The sequence below is a fragment of the Erinaceus europaeus genome, chromosome 7, assembly GCF_950295315.1.
Source record: "Erinaceus europaeus chromosome 7, mEriEur2.1, whole genome shotgun sequence".
NCBI classification, from domain to species: Eukaryota; Metazoa; Chordata; class Mammalia; order Eulipotyphla; family Erinaceidae; genus Erinaceus; species Erinaceus europaeus.
In genome coordinates this window covers 77,316,699-77,340,760 of record NC_080168.1, presented here as the reverse complement: position 1 = coordinate 77,340,760, position 24,062 = coordinate 77,316,699, and the positions used below count along the sequence as shown (strand labels likewise).

Below are 24,062 nucleotides of genomic sequence, written 5' to 3'. Positions count from 1 at the left end.
GAGACAGAGAGAAACAGAGTGATACAGAAGAGGGGAGAGAGAGAGATACCTCAGCACTGCTCATGAAGATTCCCCCCTGTAAGTGGAATCTAGGGGCTTGAACCTGAACCCTTATACATAGTAAAGTGTGTGCTCCTTAGGTGAACCACTACATGGCCCTGTCACCCAATTGCTGTAAGTAAGTACTCTCACTCATTATATCAAACTAGATTGGTCTGCTTGGTCTGCCTTTTTCCTTTGGTATCTTCTACCCACTCACAAAGGTCTGATTTCAGAACACATCTGGGAAGCTTCCAAAGAGACCCAATATCTGTGTGGCAAAAACTTTATTTTATCCCAAGGCTATATATATAATTTTCTTTGACTGAGGTAATATATTTTATTGAAGACTAACTAAAATAAATTTGCTTATTTCATGCTAATCATATTAGTAAAAAGGGTTTACTACATTCCAGGTCCTATGCTAACTGCCTTATAGGCACAGTCTCTTTTCTTTCCTTTTCACTTTCCTTCCTTTCTTACTTGTCATCCCTATGGCCTCACCACACCAGACTGACTTTTTTTTTTTTTTCATATAGAGACAGGGAAGAAACCACAGCATCACAACTACCTTCAATGCAGAAGGGGCTGGGTTTAACCCTGAGTCACATATATGGCAAAACAGCGTACCATCCCATCTTGTTTATTTTTACAATAGCCCTATGATATAAGTGCAAACATTGTTCCACTTGATTCATGAAACTACATATTTAAAAAGTCACAACTCAGATTTATGCACGCCAGCCTTGGCATGGCGTGGGCACCGGTAAGGGGTGCAGGGCTAAGCACTGCAGGGGGAGGACCCTATAGTCCGCCTCTGAGTCCCCCGTGAAGCAAACCTGATTTGCATGGAGGTTGGTGTCAGTCATCAGAACTCTTCGCCGTGAGTTTTTCTCACCTTAGAAATAGTGGCTCTTCCTTCTCTCCCAAAAAAGACACCAAGAGCCGTATGAGATGCGGGAAGATCAGTATTTACCCCGCGGGAGAAATCAGGTCAATACTTCTCCCCTCTGGTTAATGCCTGCTTATCTCTTGATAAGATTCCTAGCTTTTACCCTCAATTGCCGCCTCACTTAAATTGTAAAAAGGGAGGACATGCCGGGAGCCAAAACCTTAGCTAAGTCTCTCACATAACCGGTGAACGGACATTCTGATCACTGTAACTGCGATTACCATCTAACTGTTTGGAAAGTTGCTCACCCACCTCCCTCCCCCCACTACCTTAGCAGAACTTCCTCATGGTGTGTGCTTAAAATGCGGCTGTAAAATAAAAAAATAAAATAAAATAAAATAATAAAAAAATAAAAAATAAAAAGTCACAACTACATGATAAATTTATAGCTTGGTCTTGTTATAAACAGGCTGGTTATTTAAATTTAGCTTTTTAAAATCACAGTGAGAAACTCTTCGGTGGATAACGTGGAAGCTGATAAGAAGAGAAAGGAATTCACTGCACTCCCTGTCCAGACAAGCTCTCACGCTCACCTGAAGTAAGCATTCCAGGGTACCTGTGTAGCCAGAGCACTTGCCATCGCGAAGCACTCTCTGATTCATCATGCGTGTTCTCACCACATCCACAGGGTTGGAGGCCACAGCCCCAGCTAGACCACAGGTGAAGCTTGATCTATGTAGAATATTGCAAGAACAAAAAGCTAATTGCCATTAAGCTACAAGCAACACTATCAATGGCAGGCAACTTCTTATCAATCTCTAAGTATGGAATGAGATGAAATTTGTCAGGAATAGGGCCCACATCTGGAGAGTTACACAGACTCTAACACCATTACTTACACTGGCCTATAAGTTCCAGTCACAACTTAGAATTCCTTTAAGGTTCTGGAATGTCAGTAAACCATAGAAACATGAATGTCCTCTAAGGAAATTCCTATCACATCTATTCACTTGGAAGTAGGCATCAGAGCAATTGTAGCTATATAATAACCATACTGTTAGGGGAAATAAGAAGAGGTTGGTAAAAAGACACAAGGCTTCAGTTAAAAGACAGAGAATCTAAAAAAAAAAAAAAAAGATCAACAAATTGTTTGGCTTTGTATGTTAACTCTCTTTTCAATCACCAGGTTCCAGATGCCACCAGGATGCTGGCTAGGCTTCCCTGGATTGAAGACCCCACCAATGTGTCCTGGAGCTCAGCTTCCCCAGAGACACACCTTACTAGGGAAAGAGAGAGGCAGACTGGGAGTATGGACCGACCAGTCAACGCCCATGTTCAGCGGGGAAGCAATTACAGAAGCCAGACCCTCTACCTTCTGCAACCCTCAACGACCCTGGGTCCATGCTCCCAGAGGGCTAGAGAATGGGAAGGCTATCATGGGAGAGGGTGGGTTATGGGGATTGGGTGGTGGGAATTGTGTGGAGTTGTACCCCTCCTACCTTATGCTTTTGTTCACTAATCCTTTCTTAAATTAAAAATTTAAATAAAAAAAAAAAAAAAAAGAAAACAAAGTCAGAGAATCTAATGTATTTTGACTAAATACTACTGATAATGCTATATCATGCAACAGAAATTTACTAAATAGAATGTAAATGTTCTCACCCAAAAAAATGGCAAAAAAGGGAAGTGACGAATGTGTTAACTCAATGAACAGACTCTTTTCACAATAGATACATACTGTCAAATCATGTTGTATATGCACAATATCCTACAATATTGTCAATCACACCTCAGTAAAACTGAAAAATTTAAAAAAGGAAGTAAAAACGCAAAAACATGGGAGCTAGACAGTGACGCACCTGGTTGAGTGTACATATTACCATGCACAAGGACCCAGGATCAAGCCTCCACTCCCCACATGCAGGAGGAATACTTCACAAGCAATGAAGCAGGTCTGCGGGTATCTATCTTTCTCTCACTCTATCTCCCCATCCTCTCTCAATTTCTCTCCATCCTATCAAATAAAATAAAAATTAAAGGAAAAAGAAAATGGCTGCTGGGAATATAATGCTAGCAACCAAGCTCCAGCAATAACTGTGGTGGTAATAAATAACGCAAAGTGTCCTTATTTGCATTAATAAGGTACACCTTTATGGAGAACACCTGAAAGGTACATAGTGAACTGTCAATATAGACTACCCATATAAAGGGATGAGATCTTTTACTTTTTCCCAGTTCATGATATTGTAATTTTTCAAATATGAGAATAGAGCAGTTTAAAATTAACCTTTCCGGGAGTCAGCACAAAGCATAAGGACTGGCATAAGGATCCCGGTTCGAGTCCCTGGCTCCCTACTTGCAGTGAAGCAGGTCTGCAGGGGTCTAGCTTTCTCTTCCCTCTCTGCCTTCCCCTTCTCGCTCCATTTCTCTCTGTCCTATCCAACAACAATGACATCATTAACAACTATAACAATAAAACAACAAGGGCAACAAAAGGAAATAGATAAATATTTAAAAAAATTAAATTAAATTAAAAATAAATAAAATTAACCTTTCCTTAAAATTTTGTACAAATCTGTACCAAATATCCTTCCTAAACTGCATACTTAAAGTACTACTTTAAAAAAAAACATAAACATACAGGAAATGGGTATATACAGTGTCCCCCATCAGGCCAGAGAGAATCAGATGCTTCTTGGTGAGGTCATAGACTGGGAGCTCCACGCCAACAACAATAGCAGCCCTCTGAGCAGTAAGGGACACACCCTGGAAATAATAATAATGATAATGATGCTGATGATGTCTCCATCAGGAATAGTATCATAAGCCCTCTTGTGGGCCTCTACAGGACCTAGTCCTCAATGCAGAATAACATAAGTAGAAATTGCCCCACCTTCTGAAGGAGACTGAGTCAACACACTCTGTCATTCAAAGAAGACTGGTCCTGAAATGAGTGTCATCTAGAATGTTCCTAGCTATGACCATGGACTGCAAGCTCAGACCTACCGGGATGCAGAGGTTACACAGCCTCCTGTGATAAATATGAATAGGCATGGGCCCTAGGTCATTGATGGTACTTAAATATTTTTCCCATATTTGGGAGCTTCTCTCTGCCCTGATCCAGCTTTCTAGTCTCATCCTTAACTCTGACACCATCTTCCCAGACAATACTAGCCCACCGGCATGTTAGCTATCAGGCTTAGGCCAAAAATAGTAAAGTCATTGGCCCCTTGGAATATACCTAGACTTCCTAGATCCTTCCAACATGAAGACCCCAAATTTCATCTGCTATACTTTACCTTTAGGTTCCTGATTATTAAATTGTTCTGTTTTATATCTTAATGTTTTTCAGCCACCAAGTCGCGGATGCTACTATGACACCAACCTGACTTCCCTGGGCAGACAATCTCACCAATGTGTCCTGGAACCCACCTCCCCAGAGCCCTTCTCAACTAGGGAAAGATAAAGACAGGCTGAGAGTATGGATCGACCTGTCAACACCCATGTCCAGCAGAGAAGCAATTACAGAAGCCAGATCTCCCACCTTCTGCTCCACATAAAAATCTTTGGTCCATACTCCCAGAGGGATAAATAGGGAACTTTCCAATGTAAGGGATGGAATATGGAACTCTGGTGATGGGAACTGTATGGAATTGTATCCCTCTTATCCCACAATCTTGTTAATCATTATTAAATCACTAATAATTTTTTTAAAGATTTTATTTATTTATTAATGAGGAAGATAGGAAGAGACAGAAAGAACCAGACATCACTCTGGCACATGTGCTGCTGGGGGGATTGAACTCAGGACCTCATACTTGAGAGTCCAAAGCTTTATCACTGTACCACCTCCCGGACCACAAAATCACTAATAAATTTTTAATTAGGTGAAATGAAATAAAATGATGATGATGACTTAGACTGAAAAGAACCTTGCCAGTCTGTCATAGTTCTACTCAACAAACCATAACCCATTTTTCTGTTTCCTACTGGTAGGCAGAGATTCAGTGTGACAAAGTAAAAGAAATCAGAGGGTAAGAAGTCCCAATGCCTACTTTTCATTCTGGCACTAACAGTACAAAACCTTTGTTCAGACTTGGCCAGGACAAGTCACCTCTCAGTGCCTTCAGTTTCCTTCTTCATACTGAAGGGATCATACTGGATGGCTTTTAGGGTCTAGTCTACAGACCAACAAGTCACTAACATATGAAATAGCACTCCACAGCAGTGCTTACCTAGTAATAACAGTCCTCATTTAAGAGTCCTGAAACCAAACAGATCAAAAAAAAGTAACTGCAGCCTAGAAGATGGCACAGTGGATAAAGCACTGGACTCTTTCAAGCATGAAATCTCAAGACTGATCCCTGACACTGCCTGTGCCAGGGTGAACGTTTGTTCTCATTCTCCCTCCCCCATTAAGAAATAAATCTTGTAACTTTTAGAAACTGTCTAACTTAAAACAAATAATCTTCACAGAACTTCTTGTATAAACATATGAATAACTCAAAGTTTAAAATCATGACATATGCCTTATATACTTATTTTATACAGAAGGATATTAAAGAAGAAGCTATTTTAAAGGGCAGATGTCACTGTTTGCTGACTCAACTTGTCATGTACATTAAATTAAATTATGGAAATAAGGAAAATAAGTCAGCTGGATCTGTCTTTCAAACTTACCTTCCATAGTCCTCTTGTTCCCTCTTGCTGGTAAATATTAATGAAGTTACCAATCATTCCTCCTTGAATGGTGTTGCTTTGTGCTTGCATCCGTATCTAAAGATTATTTCAAAGAACAGCATGAGAAGAAAACTAGTCCAATCTTCCTCAATTAAAGAGCTCTGAAGATCATTCAGTTTTGTGCTTAGTAACTATTAGCTAAAAAATGTACATATATATAATATATATGTGTAGATAGATAGCATAATGGTTGTACAAAGAGACTCTCACGCCTGAGGCTCCAAGGTCCCAGGTTCAATTTCCCTGCACCACCATATGCCAGAGCTAGCAGTGCTCTGTGTGTGTGTGTGTGTGTGTGTGTGTGTGTGTGTATGTGTATTATAATACATATCCTTATAGTGCTAGTTTAAAATGCTCTCATGGGTGGGGGAGACAGCATAGTGGTAATGCAAAAGACTTTCTTGTCTGAGGCTTTGAAGTCCTGGCAGTCCCCCCACATCACCTTAAAATGCTCTCAGTAAGGAAGCAGGCAGTGGTGCACCTGATTAAGTGTTCACATCACAATGTGCAAGGACCAAGGTTTGAGCCCCTAGTCCCCACCTGGTGCAAGAGGAAGCTTCATGAGCTATGAAACAAGGCTGCAGGTGTTTCTTTGTCTCTCTCTCTCTCTCTCCCTCTCTTCTTCCCCTCTCCTCTCAATTTCTGTCTCTAGCCAATAATAAATAAAAATATTAAAATAAATAAAATGCTCTCAGGGCAGGGAGTAAATAGCATAATGGTTATGCAAAGAGACTCTCATGCCTGATGTTCTGAAGTCCTAGGCATAAACCAGAGTTAATTAGTGCTCTGAGAAAATAAGTAAGTAAATAAATAAAACAGCAGCCAGCCAAGATGCCGAAAGGAAAGAAGGCCAAAGGGCAGAAGGTATCCCCAGGCCCTGCCATAGTCAAGAAGCAGAAGGCCAAGAAGGTGGTAAATCCTCTGTTTGAGAAGAGGCCCAAGAATTTTGGAATAGTACAGGACATCCAACCCAAGAGGGATCTCACCCGCTTTGTCAAATGGCCCCGCTATATTCGGCTGCAGCGGCAAAGGGCAATCCTCTACAAGAGGCTGAAAGTGCCTCCTGCCATTAACCAGTTCACCCAGATATTGGACCGCCAAACTGCTACTCAACTGCTAAAGCTGGCTCACAAATACAAACCAGAGACAAAGCAGGAGAAGAAGCAGAGGTTGCTGGCCCGGGCTGAAAAGAAAGCTGCCGGCAAAGGGGATGTCCCCACCAAGAGGCCTCCTGTCCTCTGAGCAGGGGTTAATACCGTCACCACCTTGGTGGAGAACAAGAAGGCTCAGCTGGTGGTGACTGCACATGACGTGGATTCCATTGAGCTGGTTGTCTTGCCTGCCCTATGTCGGAAGATGGGGTTCCCTACTGTATCATCAAGGGGGAGGGCAGACTGGGGCGTCTTGTCCACAGGAAGACTTGCACTACTGTTGCCTTCACACAAGTTAACTTGGAAGACAAAGGAGCTCTGGCTAAATTGGTGGAAGCTACGAGGACCAATTACAATGATAGATATGATGAGATCCACCGTCACTGGGGAGGAAACGTGCTGGGTCCAAAATCAGTTGCTCGGATTGCCAAGCTGGAAAAGGCAAAGGCTAAAGAACTTACCACCAAACTGGGCCAAGTGTACACTGTTGTGTCTTCTGTACATAAAAATAATAAAAAACTTTAATCCAAAAAATAAATAAATAAATAAATAAATAAATAAAATGTTCTCAGTAGCAGTTCAGAAGGTGGCACAGTAGCTAGAGTAATGCTCTTGTTCACTCTCTCTCTCTGTATAATACATCTCTTTAAAAAGAAAATTCTCAGTAAATAAAAATGTATAAAGACTGACTCTTAGGCACTTTGAAAATCAACAAAAAGCATCCAACAAAATTTAGGACCTGCATATAGCAATCCATTGAGTATTTCAAGAACTTTTTTTATAATAGTCTTTTGTAAGGAACAGTTTCCCTATGGATTACAAAGTAGGAAAGAGAAAGGATGATAGTGATTCTAAAGGCTTAACATGGTAAAAGTATTCAGTGTACTTGGCAGCACTGAGCATGGGGAAGCATATTTCTTGCAGCTGTTACTCCAGGTCACTATTCCAACCAGCTGACCTGACCACAGGGTGGCCACATCATGCCTGCCCAGCACACACTGTTACACTGGAACTGACCAATAAACTAAAAAAGCCTGTGCAATTCACATGGCCAAGATTCCCACATAAAAATAACATGTCATCCTCTGCATTCTTTAAAGTGAAAAAAAGATTTCTTATTAAAATATTAGCATCTTGTTTTGGCCTAAGGAGCAAATACATTGCTTTTAAAGGGACATGTTACTGCCACACTAACGGGGGAAAACAAACCAGAATACAGGAGCTGCCTTTCTATAAGCCTAGATATACATTTAGAGAATAATACATGCATGGATATTTTTCTCTAGTAATATCACTTCAACAAAGGACAAACATAACACAAGAGACCCTCATGTGTATTGTCATTCACAGTGTACACTGTAGCATACTCAACTCACTGCTGTCTAAAATTCTGATGCTTATCACAAGCTTCTATTAGACTGAAGCTCTCAAGGAAGGTTTTGCCAACTTAGGATTCTAAGTGCATCAATTGGTAAAGGGAAGACAATAGTTGAGTGACAGCGGGGTGAACAATGGGAGAAGGGGGGTTGCTAAAAGTATCCTGAAAGGCTGGAGAGATAGCATACTGGTTATGCAAATGACTTTCAGCCTGAGGTTCTGAGGTTCTGAGGTCCCAGATTCAATCCACAGTACCACCATAAGCCATAGCTGAGCAGTACTTTGGAAAAATAATAATAATAATAATAAATACATGTGTGTATATGTATATATATCCTATATTCCCTGTTCTGCCAATATGTCATTTAATGTGTTATATTTAATGTGACATGCAAATGTTTTCATTAGTTGTCTTTTTTTTTTTCTCAAATTGAAGTAATGAAGATCATAGTAGGTTCATAAATGGTCATAAGTAAGCAGACTAGATAAAACTTGGAGTCATCTAATTTTAACAAAGCAAGGAGGATTATCAATGAAAAAATATATAACTGAGTGCAACCAAGCCTGATTCTAAAAATGAGCTCTACTTTTGAGTTTCTGTCAGTGGGAAATTTGTCTAGTGGGTATATGAAAATAAGTTTTCAAGGCACTTACAAATCAATCTACAGATATACAGGGTATATAAATTTTCACTATCTGAGTGCTATACTCAATAACAATGTAAATTTTGTCTATAGATATTGCAAACACTGCTTACTTTCAAAACATCAGTTGGATTAGCAATGGCTGATGATATGACTCCAGAGAGAATACCACAGATCACATTTATCAGCAGGGTTTCATCTGTAAACAAAGACACCATATCAATATTTCCTCAATAGGGAGTGGGGCAGTAGCGCAGCGGGTAAAGCACAGGTGGCGCAAAGTGCAAGGACTGGCCTTAGAGCCCCCGGCTCCCCACCTGCAGGGGAGTTGCTTCACAGGCAGTGAAGCAGGTCTGCAGGTGTCTATCTTTCTCTCCTCCTCTCTGTCTTCCCCTCCTCTCTCCATTTCTCTCTGTCCTATCAAACAATGACCACATCAATAACAACAACAATAAAAAACAACAAGGGCAACAAAAGGGAAAATAAATTTTAAAAAATACGTATTTCGTCAGTAAAGCAATCTTTTTTAAATCCATATTATTTCATTTTTCCTATATATGAGTACTTTATATAAGTAACCCAAATAGAATTTGTTCATCTGAACAAATTTGTGCTTTATGGAGCAAGTAATTTTTTAATTTTTTGTTTATAATTATTTTACTATTTATTTATTTATTTTGGGTAGAGACAAAAAGAAAATAAGAGGGAAGGAGAGATAGAAAGTAGAGAGAAAGAGAGATGTCTGCAGCACTGTTTCACCACTCGTAAAGTTTTCCTCCTGCAATTGGGGACTGGAGGATCTTTATGCATTGTAACATGTGTGCCCTACTGAGTACACCACCACCCAGCCAAATCAAAATCAAAGGTTTTTTTTGTTTGTTTGTTTTTGTTTTTTGCCTTTAGGTAATCCACTGCTGCTGCTATGAACATTTTTTTCGATTTTTTTTTATATGACAGAGAAATTGAGAGGGGAGGGAAAGGCAGAAAGGGAGAGCGAAAGATAGGCTAGTGAAGCGACCTCCCTGCAGGTGGGGAGCCAAGGGCTGAAAGCAGGATCCTTGCATAGGTTCCTGCACTTCGTATTATGTGGCTTAACCCAATGTGCCACCACTCAGTCCCCCCAAAACAAGTACTTTTTAAAATTTTTTTTAAATATTTTTATTTTCCCTTTTGTTGCCCTTGTTTTTTTATTGTTGTAGTTATCATTGTTGTTATTGATGTCATTGTAGTTGGATAGGACAGAGAGAAATGGAGAGAGGAGGGAAAGACAGAGAAGGGGAGAGAAAGATAGACACCTGCAGACCTGCTTCACTGCTTGTGAAGCGACTCCCCTGTAGGTGGGAAGCCGGGGGCTTGAACCAAGATCCTTACGCCAGTCCTTGCGCTTTGCACCACCTGTGCTTAATCCTCTGCGCTACAGCCCAGCTCCCAACAAGTTTTTTTTTTTTAAGGTTATAAATTTTTCTGAACCCAGCAATTTCCCAGTACCACAGATGCCAGAGTGATGCTCTCATATATTCTCCCCTCCCACATGAATAATCTTTTAAAAAAATTAAATTTAAAAAACTCTAAAAATACACATTCCTATCTGATATGTGGAGTTGAAGTTTTAATGTACCTCATACATATTTAACTTGAGGTGTATCAGAACCCTTCCAAAGCATCATAGCTCCCACTCACTAATCTCACATAACAGCGTTCACCCCAATGTGGAAAAAAAAAAAAAGGAAGTTCTATGAGTTAAAGCGAAGTCACAGAACCAATCAGCAACAAAGTATTAGAAACCGGAGTTCTTAATTCTAAGAAATCTATCACTGTTTATTTGGTAATTCCTATGTCTTCAGTTGGCTAGAACTGGAACAGCATGACCTCTAGTCAGACATTTTGGAGCAGAGGAATAATTAAAATCGAACAATGCTCTTTTGATTTTGATTTTGGTTTTTGCATGTGCCAGGTCTGTGCTCCTGCACAACTCTACTGCTCCAGGTAAATTCATTTTCTTTAAGATAGAAGGAAGGAACTAGAGGAAGAGAGAAAGAAAAAGAGAAGGGGGAGACACATAGAACCTGTTATACATGGTGTTCCCTTGTGGTGCCAGTAGCACATGGCAAACTGTGTACTTTATCTAAAGAGAGTTATGTCCCAGCCTAGGATGCCCTGTTAACTGTCTCTCCCCTAAATTCAACTGATGACTTGTTTTAAGCACAATTCATTGACACTTTATGAGTAGTTTCTCTTAGCAGTAGAAAAATTACAGGCAAGCTAAAGAAAATTTGATTCAAAACCACTTGATAACCCACTATTAATCACAAATAAAAAACAGAAGGAAAAACCAAAGAAAAACACTTGAAGTTTCTACAAGTGAAATAAAGATTCCCCACTCACCTTCAAGGCGCTCAACAAATAATCGCTTCAAACTCTGGTAAGTGCCAATCTTGATGGTGCCATAGGAAGCCTGGCGTAACATTGCAGGGGCAATCCTGCCAAGTCAATGCGATAATAGGGATAGGAACTTTTAAACACTCTCTAGAAGAACGGAATTCAGAAACATGGTGACCCATGCAATCAAACTACATTAAAACAGCTTTCCTTCTCTCTCCTATCTAGAGGGGGAGTCAGAGAGGAAAGAGAAAGAGAAGGAGAGGAAAAAAGGAGAGGAAAAGGGAGTACAGACTAATAGGAACAGTGGAATCACACAGTTGCAAACCTCCAGCAAAAACCCTGGAGGCAAATAAATAATAGATTTTTTGAAGTGCAAACTTGTAGACAAATATATAGGTGGGTTCAGTTATATCTGTGTAAATTGTTAGTTCACTAAAAAAGCTTAACTGTTCATTTATATCCTCAATGAAAGTGAAGTAAATATGGAGTTTTAGTCATCCATTTTAAAATGAAAGGGCTTTCCATTCTTATAATACAAAGTACTTGGTAAAATCTTGCCTCTGTATATATCTATCATTCCTCCACTGTTCTTCTGCAACTTATCTCCTACCTCCTTGGACCTTCCTACCCAATATTTCTTCTCCCTCCTGTGACTCTCCCTAACCTAGCTCTCCCTCTTCCTCCATTTTATGAGAGAGAGTTTCTTTCACATGAAGCAGAGAGAGAGAAAAGTCAAAGCACTACTCAGTACATATAGTACTGGCACTGAACCAGGAACCTCAAGGATGGAAGTCCCACCTACTCTTGAATGATTTTTTTTTTTTTTTATGACCCAGAAAAAGACTTTACCCAGCCAAAGATATAAAAGCTTACACTTTACAACCAGTTTTAAAAACTTAAGTGAATTTTCTGTTAACAGCATGGACCAAATGAGTATCATTATGCTTGAAGAACTAGGTACAGGCCAGGACCTGGAGATGGTTTTGCTCCAACAGCCAACAGAGAGAGACTGCCAAGGTTAATGACTAACCAAAGCTCTGCTCAAACAGGACCTGAAAGATCTTCTTCTCTCCTTGACTGCAACTGCTACCAAAGGCTGATGACTCCTAAGCGCATGTTTTAAGATGCTTTTCCAGCTGCTTCCTAGATAACTCAGTTCACAAGTCCTACACCTCCTCCATATCAAGTGTCCTACTAGACTGACCATGTTCCCTCCACAATCAGTTCTCCTCTTGTTTCCTAGCTGGGAACAGAACTTTACTGGACGGCAGTTCAAACTAAAATAGAGGTAAGCCTTGTCCCCCCCACCTCTAAGCACCTTCTCATACAGTAAGCTACATGGGAAATCAACCCTACACCCTAAACAGCTTTCCAGCCTATTTTCTCTTCCAAGACAAAATCTCAGTTCAGATCCCTGACCCCGCCTCCCTTGTGCCAGTCTGCTTACTGTGTTTAGCAGTCACTCATCCTTCTCCATGGCAAGGAAGCTTCTTTTTTATAATGGAATCATGGCCATATCCGCTTCCTCTACTTGAAACCCTTCCTTTTTGCTATAGAGACTTGACTCTTATTCACAGGAAAGACCAACAGTGAAACATAAATGTACATGCATCTACTTACCCTGAATAAAGTGCCTTCAGCCCTTCCTCTCTGCCAATCCTCACCAGAGCATGCACCATTCCGCGATACCTAATTTCTTTAAACTTTGCATCATTCATCTGGCCTTGAATCTGAAGCCGTGTCTTAGTTAAATCAATTGGAAATGTACCTTGAAATGTTAAAGAAATATTTCATTTAATAAAGAAATTCCACTAAATGAAAGATACAGTGATATACACTACTGAGAAAATGTGCAGCCTATAATGTGAACTGATTAATAAAATTAAGAAATGGCAGACACCTTGCAATCTTTTTTTTTTTTTCCTATTAAAAATCTGGGGAGTTGAAGTAGCTCACTCAATAGAGTACCCATTATACCATGGTTGAGGACCCAAGTTTGAGTCCCTGGCCACTATACAGGTATACTTGCATGAGGGAAGAAGATTCATGAGTTATAGATCAATGCTGTCTTGGCTTTCTTCTCTCTGTCTTCCTCTCAACCTATATTAAAAAAGTCCAGAGAGAGTGGTAAAGCCCAAGCAGCAACTCTTGTGACAAATTATGTGTGTCTGTGTGTCTCTGTGTGTGTGTATGTATGTGTTTGTGTGTGTATGTGTGTTTTAAGGGGACCACAAAGACAGCTAACCAAGTAGGGTGTGTGTCTGGCCACACACACAGTGCAGGTTCAAGCCCACATGGGAGGTACTGTGGCATTGGAGGAAGCTCTCCTGCTGTGTATTATCTTCCTTTCCTTCGACCACTCTATCTGGGAAAAAAAAAGTAAATAAATAAATAAACACAACTAGCTGAACAAGCTAAAACAGTATCAGAACAGGGAAACAAAATAGATGAACTCCAGAAAACAGTAGAGGGCAGAGAGAATAGAATCAATGAGGCTGAAGACAGAATTAGCAAGATCAAGGAAGAATTAGAGACAATTAAAAAAGTAAGAGATCTCAAAAAGAGATTAAGAGATGCTGAAAACAACAACAGAGTCCTATGGGATGATTTCAAAAGAAACAATATACACATTATTGGCTTACCAGAGGAAGAAAGAGAAGGAGAGGAAGAAAGCATTCTTCAGGCAATAATAGCTGAAAACTTCTCTAGTCTAGACAACGTCAAAGACATAAAGATTCAAGAAGCCCAGAGGGTTCCAAACAGAATTAACCCAGACTTAAAGACACCAAGACACATCATATTTAGAATGGAAAGGAAAAAGGATAAAGAAAGGATCCACAAGGCTGCAAGAGAAAAACAAAGAGTCACCTACAGAGGAAAACCCATAAGATTAGCAGCAGACTTCTCCACACAAACACTACAGGCCAGAAGAGAATGGCAAGATATCTATCGAGTGCTCAATGAGAAAGGCTTTCAGCCAAGAATACTATACCTTGCTAGACTGTCATTCAGACTAGATGGAGGAATCAAAACCTTCTCAGACAAGCAACAATTGAAGGAATCAACTATCACCAAACCTGCCCTGAAAGAAGTTCTGAAAGGTCTTCTATAAACAGTCAGACCATCATAAATAGGACATATATCAAAACACTCCAAAACTCTACAAGAATAGCGTTAAAATATCTGCAATCTTTGATATCAATAAATGTCAATGGCCTGAATTCACCTGTTGAAAGGAATAGAGTAGGAATATTGATCAGAAAACACAATCCAACAATATGCTGTCTACAGGAAACCCACGTAACTCAATAAGAAAAACACAGACTTAAAGTGAAAGGATGGAAAACTATCACACAAGCCAATGGACCACAAAAATGGGCAGGAACAGCTATTTTCATATCTGACATGATAGACTTTAACATAGCTAAGATTTAAAAAGATAGGAATGGACACTACTTAATGCTCAGACAATCAGTCAATCAAGAGGACTTAACAATTATTAACATCCATGCACCCAATGAGAAGCCATCTAAATACAGCAAACGTCTACTGAAAGAGCTAAAGCGATATATTAACAGCAACACAGTCATAGTAGGGAACTTTAACACCCCACTCTCTCAACTTGACAGATCATCCAGGCAGAAAATCAATAAAGACATAAGGGAGCTAAATGAAGAGACAGATAAACTAGAACTATTGGACATTTTCAGAGTCATTCATCCCAAGAAAATGGAATACACATTTTACTCAAATCCACATGGGTCATTCTCAAGGAGAGACCATATGTTAGGCCACAAAGACAGCATCAGAAAATTAAAGAGCATTGATATCATCCCAAGCATCTTCTCAGACCACAGTGGAATTAAACTAACACTTAACAATCAACAAAAGAATAGTAATAGTCCCAAAATGTGGAAGCTCAACAGTACACATCTTAACAATCTCTGGGTCAAAGAGGAAATAAAGAAATCAAAATGTTTCGAGAGTTCAATGAAAATGAAGACACAAGCTATCAAAATATTTAGGACACAGCTAAGGCAGTACTGAGAGGGAAGTTCATAGTTATACACGCACACATTAGGAAACAAGAAAAAGCACAAATAAACAGCCTGATTGCACATCTTAAAGACCTAGAAGAAGAATAACAAAGGAACCCTTAAGCAACCAGAAGGACAGAAATCACTAAAGTTAGGGCAGAAATAAATAACATTGAGAATAAGAAAACCGTACAAAAGATCAACTTCCAAAACTAAGTAAAGAGGAAGTGGGTAACATGAAAAGACACATCACAGTTAATGAAATTAAAACAGTTATCAAAAATCTCCACAAAAATAAAAGTCCTGGACCAGATGGTTTGACAAATGAATTCTACAAAAGCTTCAAAGAAGAACTAATACCTCTACTTTTAAAAGTCTTCCAGAAGATTGAAGACACTGGAATACTCCCTGACAGCTTCTATGAAGCTAACATCACTCTGATACTGAAAGCAGACAGGGATACTACCAAAAAAGAAAACTACAGACCAATATCTCTGATGAACATAGATGCTAAAATACTGAACAAAATTCTAGCCAACCATATATAGCAGTATATTAAAAAGATTATTCATCATGACCAAGTGGGGTTTATCCCAGGCATGCAAGGTTGGTTTAATATACGTAAATCAATCAATGTGATCCACCACATCAACAAAAGCAAGACCAAAAACCACATGGTCATATCAGTAGATGCAGAGAAAGCCTTTGACAAAATACAACATCCCTTTATGATCAAAACACTACAAAAAATGGGAATAGATGGAAAATTCCTCAAGATAGTGGAGTCTATATATAGCAAACCTACAGCCAACATCATACTCAATGGTGAAAAACTGGAAGCATTTCCACTCAGATCAGGTACTAGACAGGGCTGCCCACTATCACCATTACTATTCAACATAGTGTAGGAAGTTCTTGTCATAGCAATCAGGCAGTACCAAGGAAATAAAGGCATACAGTTGGGAAGAGAAGAAGTCAAACTCTCCCTATTTGCAGATGGCATGATAGTATACACAGAAAAACCTAAGGAATCCAGCAAAAAGCTTTTGGAAATCATCAGGAAATACAGTAAGGTGTCAGGCTATAAAATTAACATTCAAAAGTCAGTGGCATTCCTCTATGCAAACACTAAGCTAGAAGAAATTGAAATCCAGAAATCAATTCCTTTTACTATAGCAACTAAAACAATAAAATATCTAGGAGTAAACCTAACCAAAGAAGTGAAAGACTTGTATACTGAAAATTATGAGTCACTACTCAAGGAAATTGAAAAAGACACAAAGAAGTAGAAAGATATTCCATGTTCATGGGTTGGTAGAATTAACATCATCAAAATGAATATACTACCCATGGGAGTTGGGCGGTAGCGCAGAGGGTTAAGTGCATGTGACGCAAAGCGCAAGGACTGGCATAAGGATCCCGGTTCGAGCCCCTGGCTCCCCACCTGCAGGGGATTTGCTTCACAGGCGGTGAAGCAGGTCTGCAGGTGTCTATCTTTCTCTCCCCCACTCTGTCTTCCCCTCCTCTCTCCATTTCTCTCTGTCCTACCCAACAGCAACGACATCAACAACAACAACTATAGCAACAATAAAAAGACAAGGGCAACAACAAAGGAATCCTAAAGCAACCAGAAGGACAGAAATTACTAAAGTTAGGGCAGAAATAAATAACATTGAGAATAGGAAAACCATACAAAAGATCAATGAAAGTAAATGTTGGTTCTTCGAAAGAGTAAACAATATCGACAAACCTTTAGCCAGACTCACAAAACAAAAAAGGGAGAAGACCCAAATAAATCGAATAGTAAATGAAACAGGAGATATCACAACAGACACTGCAGAAATTCAACATATCATGCGAGGCTTCTATGAACAACTATATGCCACCAAGCTAGAGAACCTGGAAGAAATGAATGATTTCCTAGATACCTACCAACTTCCAAAACTAAGTAAAGAGAAAGTGGATAACATGAACAGGCCCATCACAGCTAATGAAATTGAAAGAGTTATCAAAAATCTTCCCAAAAATAAAAGTCCTGGACCAGATGGTTTTACAAATGAATTCTACAAAACTTTCAAAGAAGAACTAATACCTCTACTTTTAAAAGTCTTCCAGAAGATTGAAGACACTGGAATACTCCCTGCCAGCTTCTATGAAGCCAACATCACCCTGATACCAAAAGCAGACAGGGACACAACCAAAAAAGAAAACTACAGACCAATATCTCTGATGAACATAGATGCAAAAATATTGAACAAAATTCTAGCCAACCGGATACAGCAGTATATCAAAAAGATTGTTCATCATGACCAAGTGGGGTTTATCCCAGGTATGCAAGGTTGGTTTAATATATGTAAATCAATCAATGTGATCCACCACATCAACAAAAGCAAGACCAAAAACCACATGGTCATATCAATAGATGCAGAGAAAGCCTTTGACAAAATACAACATCCCTTTATGATCAAAACACTACAAAAAATGGGAATAGATGGAAAATTCCTCAAGATAGTGGAGTCTATATATAGCAAACCTACAGCCAACATCATACTCAATGGTGAAAAACTGGAAGCATTTCCCCTCAGATCAGGTACTAAACAGGGCTGCCCACTATCACCATTACTATTCAACATAGTTTTGGAAGTTCTTGCCATAGCAATCAGGCAGGAGCAAGGAATTAAAGGCATACAGATTGGAAGAGAAGAAGTCAAACTCTCCCTATTTGCAGATGACATGATAGTATACATGGAAAAACCTAAGGAATCCAGCAAGAAGCTTTTGGAAATCATCAGGCAATACAGTAATGTGTCAGGCTATAAAATTAACATTCAAAAGTCAGTGGCATTCCTCTATGCAAACACTAAGAAGAAATTGAAATCCAGAAATCAGTTCCTTTTTCTATAGCAACAAAAACAATAAAATATCTAGGAGTAAACCTAACCAAAGAAGTGAAAGCCTTGTATACTGAAAATTATGAGTCACTACTCAAAGAAATTGAAAAAGACACAAAGAAGTGGAAAGATATTCCATGTTCATGGGTTGGAAGAATTAACATCATCAAAATGAATATATTACCCAGAGCCATCTACAAATTTAATGCTATCCCCATCAAGATCCCAAGCACATTTTTTAGGAGAATAGAAAAAATGCTACAAATTTATCTGGAACCAGAAAAGACCTAGAATTGCCAAAACAATCTTGAGAAAAAAGAACAGAACCGGAGGCATCACACTGCCAGATCTCAAACTGTATTATAGAGCCATTGTCATCAAAACTGCTTGGTACTGGAACATGAACAGACACACTGACCAGTGGAATAGAATTGAGAGCCCAGAAATGAGGCCCCACACGTATGGACATCTAATCTTTGACAAAGGGGCCCAGACTATTACATGGGGAAAGCAGAGTCTCTTCAACAAATGGTGTTGGAAACAATCGGTTGAAACATGCAGAAGAATGAAACTGAATCACTGTATTTCACCAAATACAAAAGTAAATTCCAAGTGGATCAAGGACTTGGATGTTAGACCACAAACTATCAGATACTTAGAGGAAAATATTGGCAGAACTTTTTTCCGCATAAATTTTAAAGACATTTTCAATGAAACGAATCCAATTACAAGGAAGACTAAGGCAAGTATAAATCTATGGGACTACATCAAATTAAAAAGCTTCTTCACAGCAAAAGAAACCACTACCCAAACCAACAGACCCCTCACAGAATGGGAGAAGATCTTTACATGCCATACATCAGATAAGAGTTTAATAACCAACATATATAAAAAGCTTGCCAGACTCAACAACAAGACAACAAATAACCCCATCCAAAAATGGAGGGAGGACTTGGACAGAATATTCACCACAGAAGATATCCAAAAGGCCGAGAAACACATGAAAAAATGCTCCAAGTCTCTGATTGTCAGAGAAATACTAATCAAGACAACAATGAGATATCACTTCACTCCTGTGAGAATGTCATACATCAGAAAAGGTAACAGCAGCAAATGCTGGAGAGGGTGTGGGCTCAAAGGAACCCTCCTGCACTGTTGGTGGGAATGTCAATTGGTCCAACCTCTGTGGAGAACAGTCTGGAGAACTCTCAGAAGGCTAGAAATGGACCTACCCTATGACCCTGCAATTCCCCTCCTGGGGATATATCCTAAGGAACCCAACACATCCATGCAAAAAGATCTGTGTACACATATGTTCTTGGCAGCACAATTTGTAATAGCCAAAACCTGGAAGCAACCCAGGTGTCCAACAACAGATGAGTGGCTGAGCAAGTTGTGGTATATATACACAATGGAATACTACTCAGCTGTTAAAAATGGTGACTTCACCGTTTTCACCCGATCTTGGATGGACCTTGAAAAAATCATGTTGAGTGAAATAAGTCAGAAACAGAAAGATGAATATGGGATGATCTCACTCTCAGGCCCAAGCTGAAAAACAAGATCAGAAAAGAAAACAGAAGTAGAACCTGAAATAGAATTGGCATATATCATCAAAGTAGAAGACTCTGGGGTGGGTGGGTGGGTGGGTGGGGAGAATACAGGTCCAAGAAGGATTCAGAGGACCTAGTGGGGGTTGTATTGTTATATGGGAATCTGGGGAATATTATGCATGTACAAACTATTGTCTTATGTTGAATGTAAAACATTAATTCCCCAATAAAATAAATAGTACTAAAAAATAATAATAAATAAATAAATAATAAATAAATAAATAAATAAATAAATAAAAACAACTCAGAGTGGTGAAATTCCATCTGTGCAAGGCCCCAGATCTAACAAACTAGGAAAAAGTTAAGAAGGATCTAAGAGACAGCTCAATGATAGAGCACTGGATTTGTGAGTCTGTGTCTTAGGTTCATCTTCCACACACATCAGAGCTGAGTAATGCTCTGGTTTTTCTCACTGTCTCTCAATAAATAAAATCAAAAACAAAAATATTTTTAAATCATAACCATATTTTCTTTTTCTTTTTATTTGTGCCCCATTTTTGCCCTACACACATGTTGAAGAAGCTGCAAGTATTCTTGCTTATTTACTACAACTTTTTATTTACTTATTCTTCATGAGAGAGACCAAAGCACTACTCTAGCATAAGTGCTGTCAGGGACCAAACTTGGGTCCCTGGCAAACATGTCCTGTGCTTTACCCACTGAACTAACTAACTCCCCAAAGGAGGCTGTATTTCTGTAGAAAGAAGATTCATGGAATGATTACACAAGTAGGAAATTCATCTTAAGACATAAGTTATCAATTTTCACATCATGAAGCTTAAAACTGGGCTCCATGAGTGAAGAGAGATAGAAGTTCTGAAGGAATTTTTCAATTTGAGTCTTATGGCATAAAAGTAATTTCCAACACAAGTGAAAATGCTCAATATAAAAGTTCAATATAGATGTTCAATACAGAAGGTAATAGAAGTTCACTCATACTTAATAAAACCCACACTCAATGGACTGGCTGCACAAGTCAAAAGAAGAGCATGGCACACAGAAGGGAGACACGGAGATAAGTGAATGAAGCCCATTGTCCTCACTAGTGCAGGGGACTAACTCCACCAGCAGCAACTGAGCACCAAAGCTAATGAATGTCTATAATGTTTATCCCAGTACCTGGCATTTAATCGCTGTTTGTTAAATGAAGGATTCCAAAGACATTAAAAAAAGAAAAAGGGAGAAAAATATATAGATATATGTATGAACAAATAGGATCTGACATGGAACTTAACTGGTGAAGTCACAAACTGGATACGAATAATGTGCATAACTAGTCAGGGATTAAGTACCTGAGAGGTAGCAACAGTAAAGCACTGAACTCTCAAGCATGACATCCCACTTTTTTTTTAACATTAATTAATTATTTATTTGGATAGAGACAGAGAAATTGAGAGGAAAGGGGAAGAAAGAGACACCTACAAGAGAGACATGTGCAGCACTGCTTTATCACTCCTAAAGCTTTCTCCTGCAGGTGAGGACCTGGGTCCTTGAGCACTGTAATGTGAGCACTCAGCCAGGTACCACCACTGAGACAAAGTCCCACTCTTGAGCCCAAGCATCCTATGTGCTGGAGTTATACTCTGGTTTCCTCTCTACTTCTTTATCTTGTTTTAATAAGTAAACAAATTATAAAAGGAAAAATGCTAACCAGACAGGGATTGAATAATGGCAGTCACTTGACTCTGATTTAGGGAAGGCCTTTGAGTTCCCCCATACCATTAATTAATTTATTTATTTATTTATTTACTTATTTATTTATTTTGCTTCCAGGGTTATTACTGGGGCTCAGTGCCAACACTATGAATCCACTGCTTCAGGTGACCATTTTTCCTATTTTATTGGACAGGACAGAGAGAAAGTGAGAGAGGAAGGAGAGACAGAGAGGGAGAGAGAAAGACACCTGCAGACCTTCTTTGCCAATTGTGACACATTCCCCACTGCAGGTAGAGAATGGGGGTTTTAACCCAGATCACTGCACAGGTCCTTATGCTTAGTACTATGTACTACTTAACTGAATGCACTACTACCCAGCCCACCCTTCCCCAACACACACACCTCTTTATAGCCAAATATGTTCACAGTGGCAAGTTGGTACAGGTATAATCCAACAGCGATCAATAAAATGTCAGCAATAGCACCCTGATGGCCCCAACACCCCATCCTTACCACACTCTGCGGTGATGGAGGCCAGCCCTCCATACACGAAGGGCTTCCAGTTGAAAGCAGACATTCTCACCACTGTCCCGTCTCCTTTGATTCACAAAAACATAATCTCCAACAGGGTTTGTCCTGGACACAAATGAGAGAAGTTTTAAAGTCATTTACCACAGGCGTTTCTAAAATGTGTCTCACCTGGAGAGTGTTACCAGATGCTATGTTCATTATATATCCTGAAACAATTCTCAAGGGGAGTCTGCCCTCAATAAAGCAAAGCATGCCTATTTACTAAACTCCAAATCAGCAACTCCTATTCTCATTTTGCCAGTTACCTTAGTTCTCATTCAGGCCTTAAGCAACTACAATATGAAACCGCCTATCTGCAGTCAGTCTGGTATAAGGGAGACTATTTTCTGGGTCATCTCTTTTATCTGTAATCTGTTCTTTATTCAGTAATTATTTGCTATTTGTTTCCACTGTCTTGGTAAGTCCCTCCTGGGAAGCACTGAAATTCCTTAGAGGCATGGGAGCAGGAAATGTTACAAAACAGTGTCACATGGTTGAATGAAAATTAATCAAAATTACCAAAACGTCAGCCCAGGAAGTGGTGCAGTGAATCAAGCTGAACACTCTCTCAAGCATGAGGTCCTGAGTTTGATCCCTGGCATCACATAATGCCACAGTGATGCTCTGGTTTGTGTTCTCTCCCTCTCCCTTGCTCCATCCTTCCACCACCACCTCATAAATAAGCAAGCATATAAGATAGAATAAAATTTAAATCCTCTCCAAATGTTAGTTCTCTTCTCAGCAATGTTCCCAGTTGGGAGGCAGCCTAGCGTGAAGGACAGAGGCTCTGAGACGGGAGCCACATTGCTTCCTTCTCTGGGAAGTTCCTGTGAACCTCTGGAATTTTTTTCCTTCTATGCATCCTCATGAGAGCATATTTAATTCATGGAACTAAGTAAAATGTCTAGCTTTCAGGTCTCCTGTGGGAACGGAACAGATACTGTAACACTGGCACCAGAGGACATTCAATATGCACTGCCTCCTGTCTGATCTTCCCTCAATAGGTCCTCACCCTCTTGTTCCCCTGTGCCTGCCACAGCAGCTCCCCGACACCCACTGCATCTCCCATGGTGGTTTCAGTAGGTAAATCTGGCCTCACCCATTATCAGGAATTATACGCAAGCAATTATATTTTTGTGTATATATCATTATTATTATTGTTGATTTGAGTCAAAAGTTCTAATTTACTAGTCACTTTTGGAAAGCACTGTCTCTAATGTTTTTATTTTGATTGTTTTTAGGAATTTTCTACTGTCTACTTCTCCCAGGAAAGATCTATAAGTCAGTATTGCCAAGAACGTCAATCTTGACAAGGTCAAAGCATTTGCTTAAACTAAAAAAAAAACACAAAAACTTACAAACTACTATTCCTTGTTTATGGACAATAAAACATTCAGAAGTGGTTATATGTAAATAGGAAACTTCCTAAACACAGAACTTGGAAAGTACTATGTTTTATGTATGTTAGTACCAAAGATCAACCCTCACCCTCTAAGACTCCTCTCAACTCTCTGTTATCCTAGAGGAGATTTAATAGTATCTATTCTTAAATAATTCTTGGCCTTAATAAATTCACAATATAATAACCAGCATTTTAAGTTCCAAAATGTAAGAACACACTGTAATCAATCTGACAATGTGTTTATGGTCCAATAGCTCTTCCTTGGATTTAAGTGAATGTAAGTTGAAAAAAGAAAGGGAGGGGAGGGAAAAGCTATATAGTAATGGCATGTGTGAATAATATAACTTGTCAACAGTATTCAATACTATTGATTTCAGTGGGTTCCATCGAGAGAGTGCAACACAGGAGGTCAGAAACACGGGCCAAGAAACATATTCTCAGGAATTGTGTGGAGTTGTACTCCTCTTATCCTATGATTTCTGTCAGTGTTTTTTTTCTTTTTAATATTTATTCCCTTTTGTTGCCCTTGTTTTATTGTTATAGTTATTATTGTTGTTATTGCTGTCAGATAGGACAGAGAGAAATGGAGAGAGGAGGGGAAGACAGAAAGGGGGAAAGAAAGATAGACAGACACCTGCAGACCTGCTTCACCGCTTGTGAAGCGACTA

At 39.3% G+C, this 24,062-nt stretch overlaps 1 protein-coding gene and 1 pseudogene across 6 annotated transcripts in view; one reads left to right on the top strand and one right to left on the bottom strand.

Annotated features, from left to right (window-relative positions):
• Positions 1–24,062, bottom strand: part of SLC25A30 (solute carrier family 25 member 30) — a 54,159-nt gene that overhangs the window by 8,894 nt on the left and 21,203 nt on the right. For 3 of the 6 annotated variants that reach the window (XM_060194815.1, XM_060194817.1, XM_007521201.3), the window contains exons 2-8: positions 21,936–22,058; positions 12,846–12,993; positions 11,229–11,323; positions 8,957–9,042; positions 5,612–5,707; positions 3,573–3,697; positions 1,525–1,663 (exon numbers count right to left, since the gene is read on the bottom strand). In XM_060194815.1, the coding sequence (XP_060050798.1) occupies positions 1,525–1,663; positions 3,573–3,697; positions 5,612–5,707; positions 8,957–9,042; positions 11,229–11,323; positions 12,846–12,993; positions 21,936–21,999 (753 nt within the window). In that variant the 5' untranslated portion in view covers positions 22,000–22,058. Of the gene's footprint in view, positions 1–1,524; positions 1,664–3,572; positions 3,698–5,611; positions 5,708–8,956; positions 9,043–11,228; positions 11,324–12,845; positions 12,994–21,935; positions 22,059–22,511; positions 22,532–24,062 lie in introns of those variants that run through there. The other 3 variants (XM_060194818.1, XM_060194814.1, XM_060194816.1) reach the window with 2 other exon arrangements.
• LOC103111875 (large ribosomal subunit protein eL8-like) lies at positions 6,497–7,430 on the top strand (annotated as a pseudogene).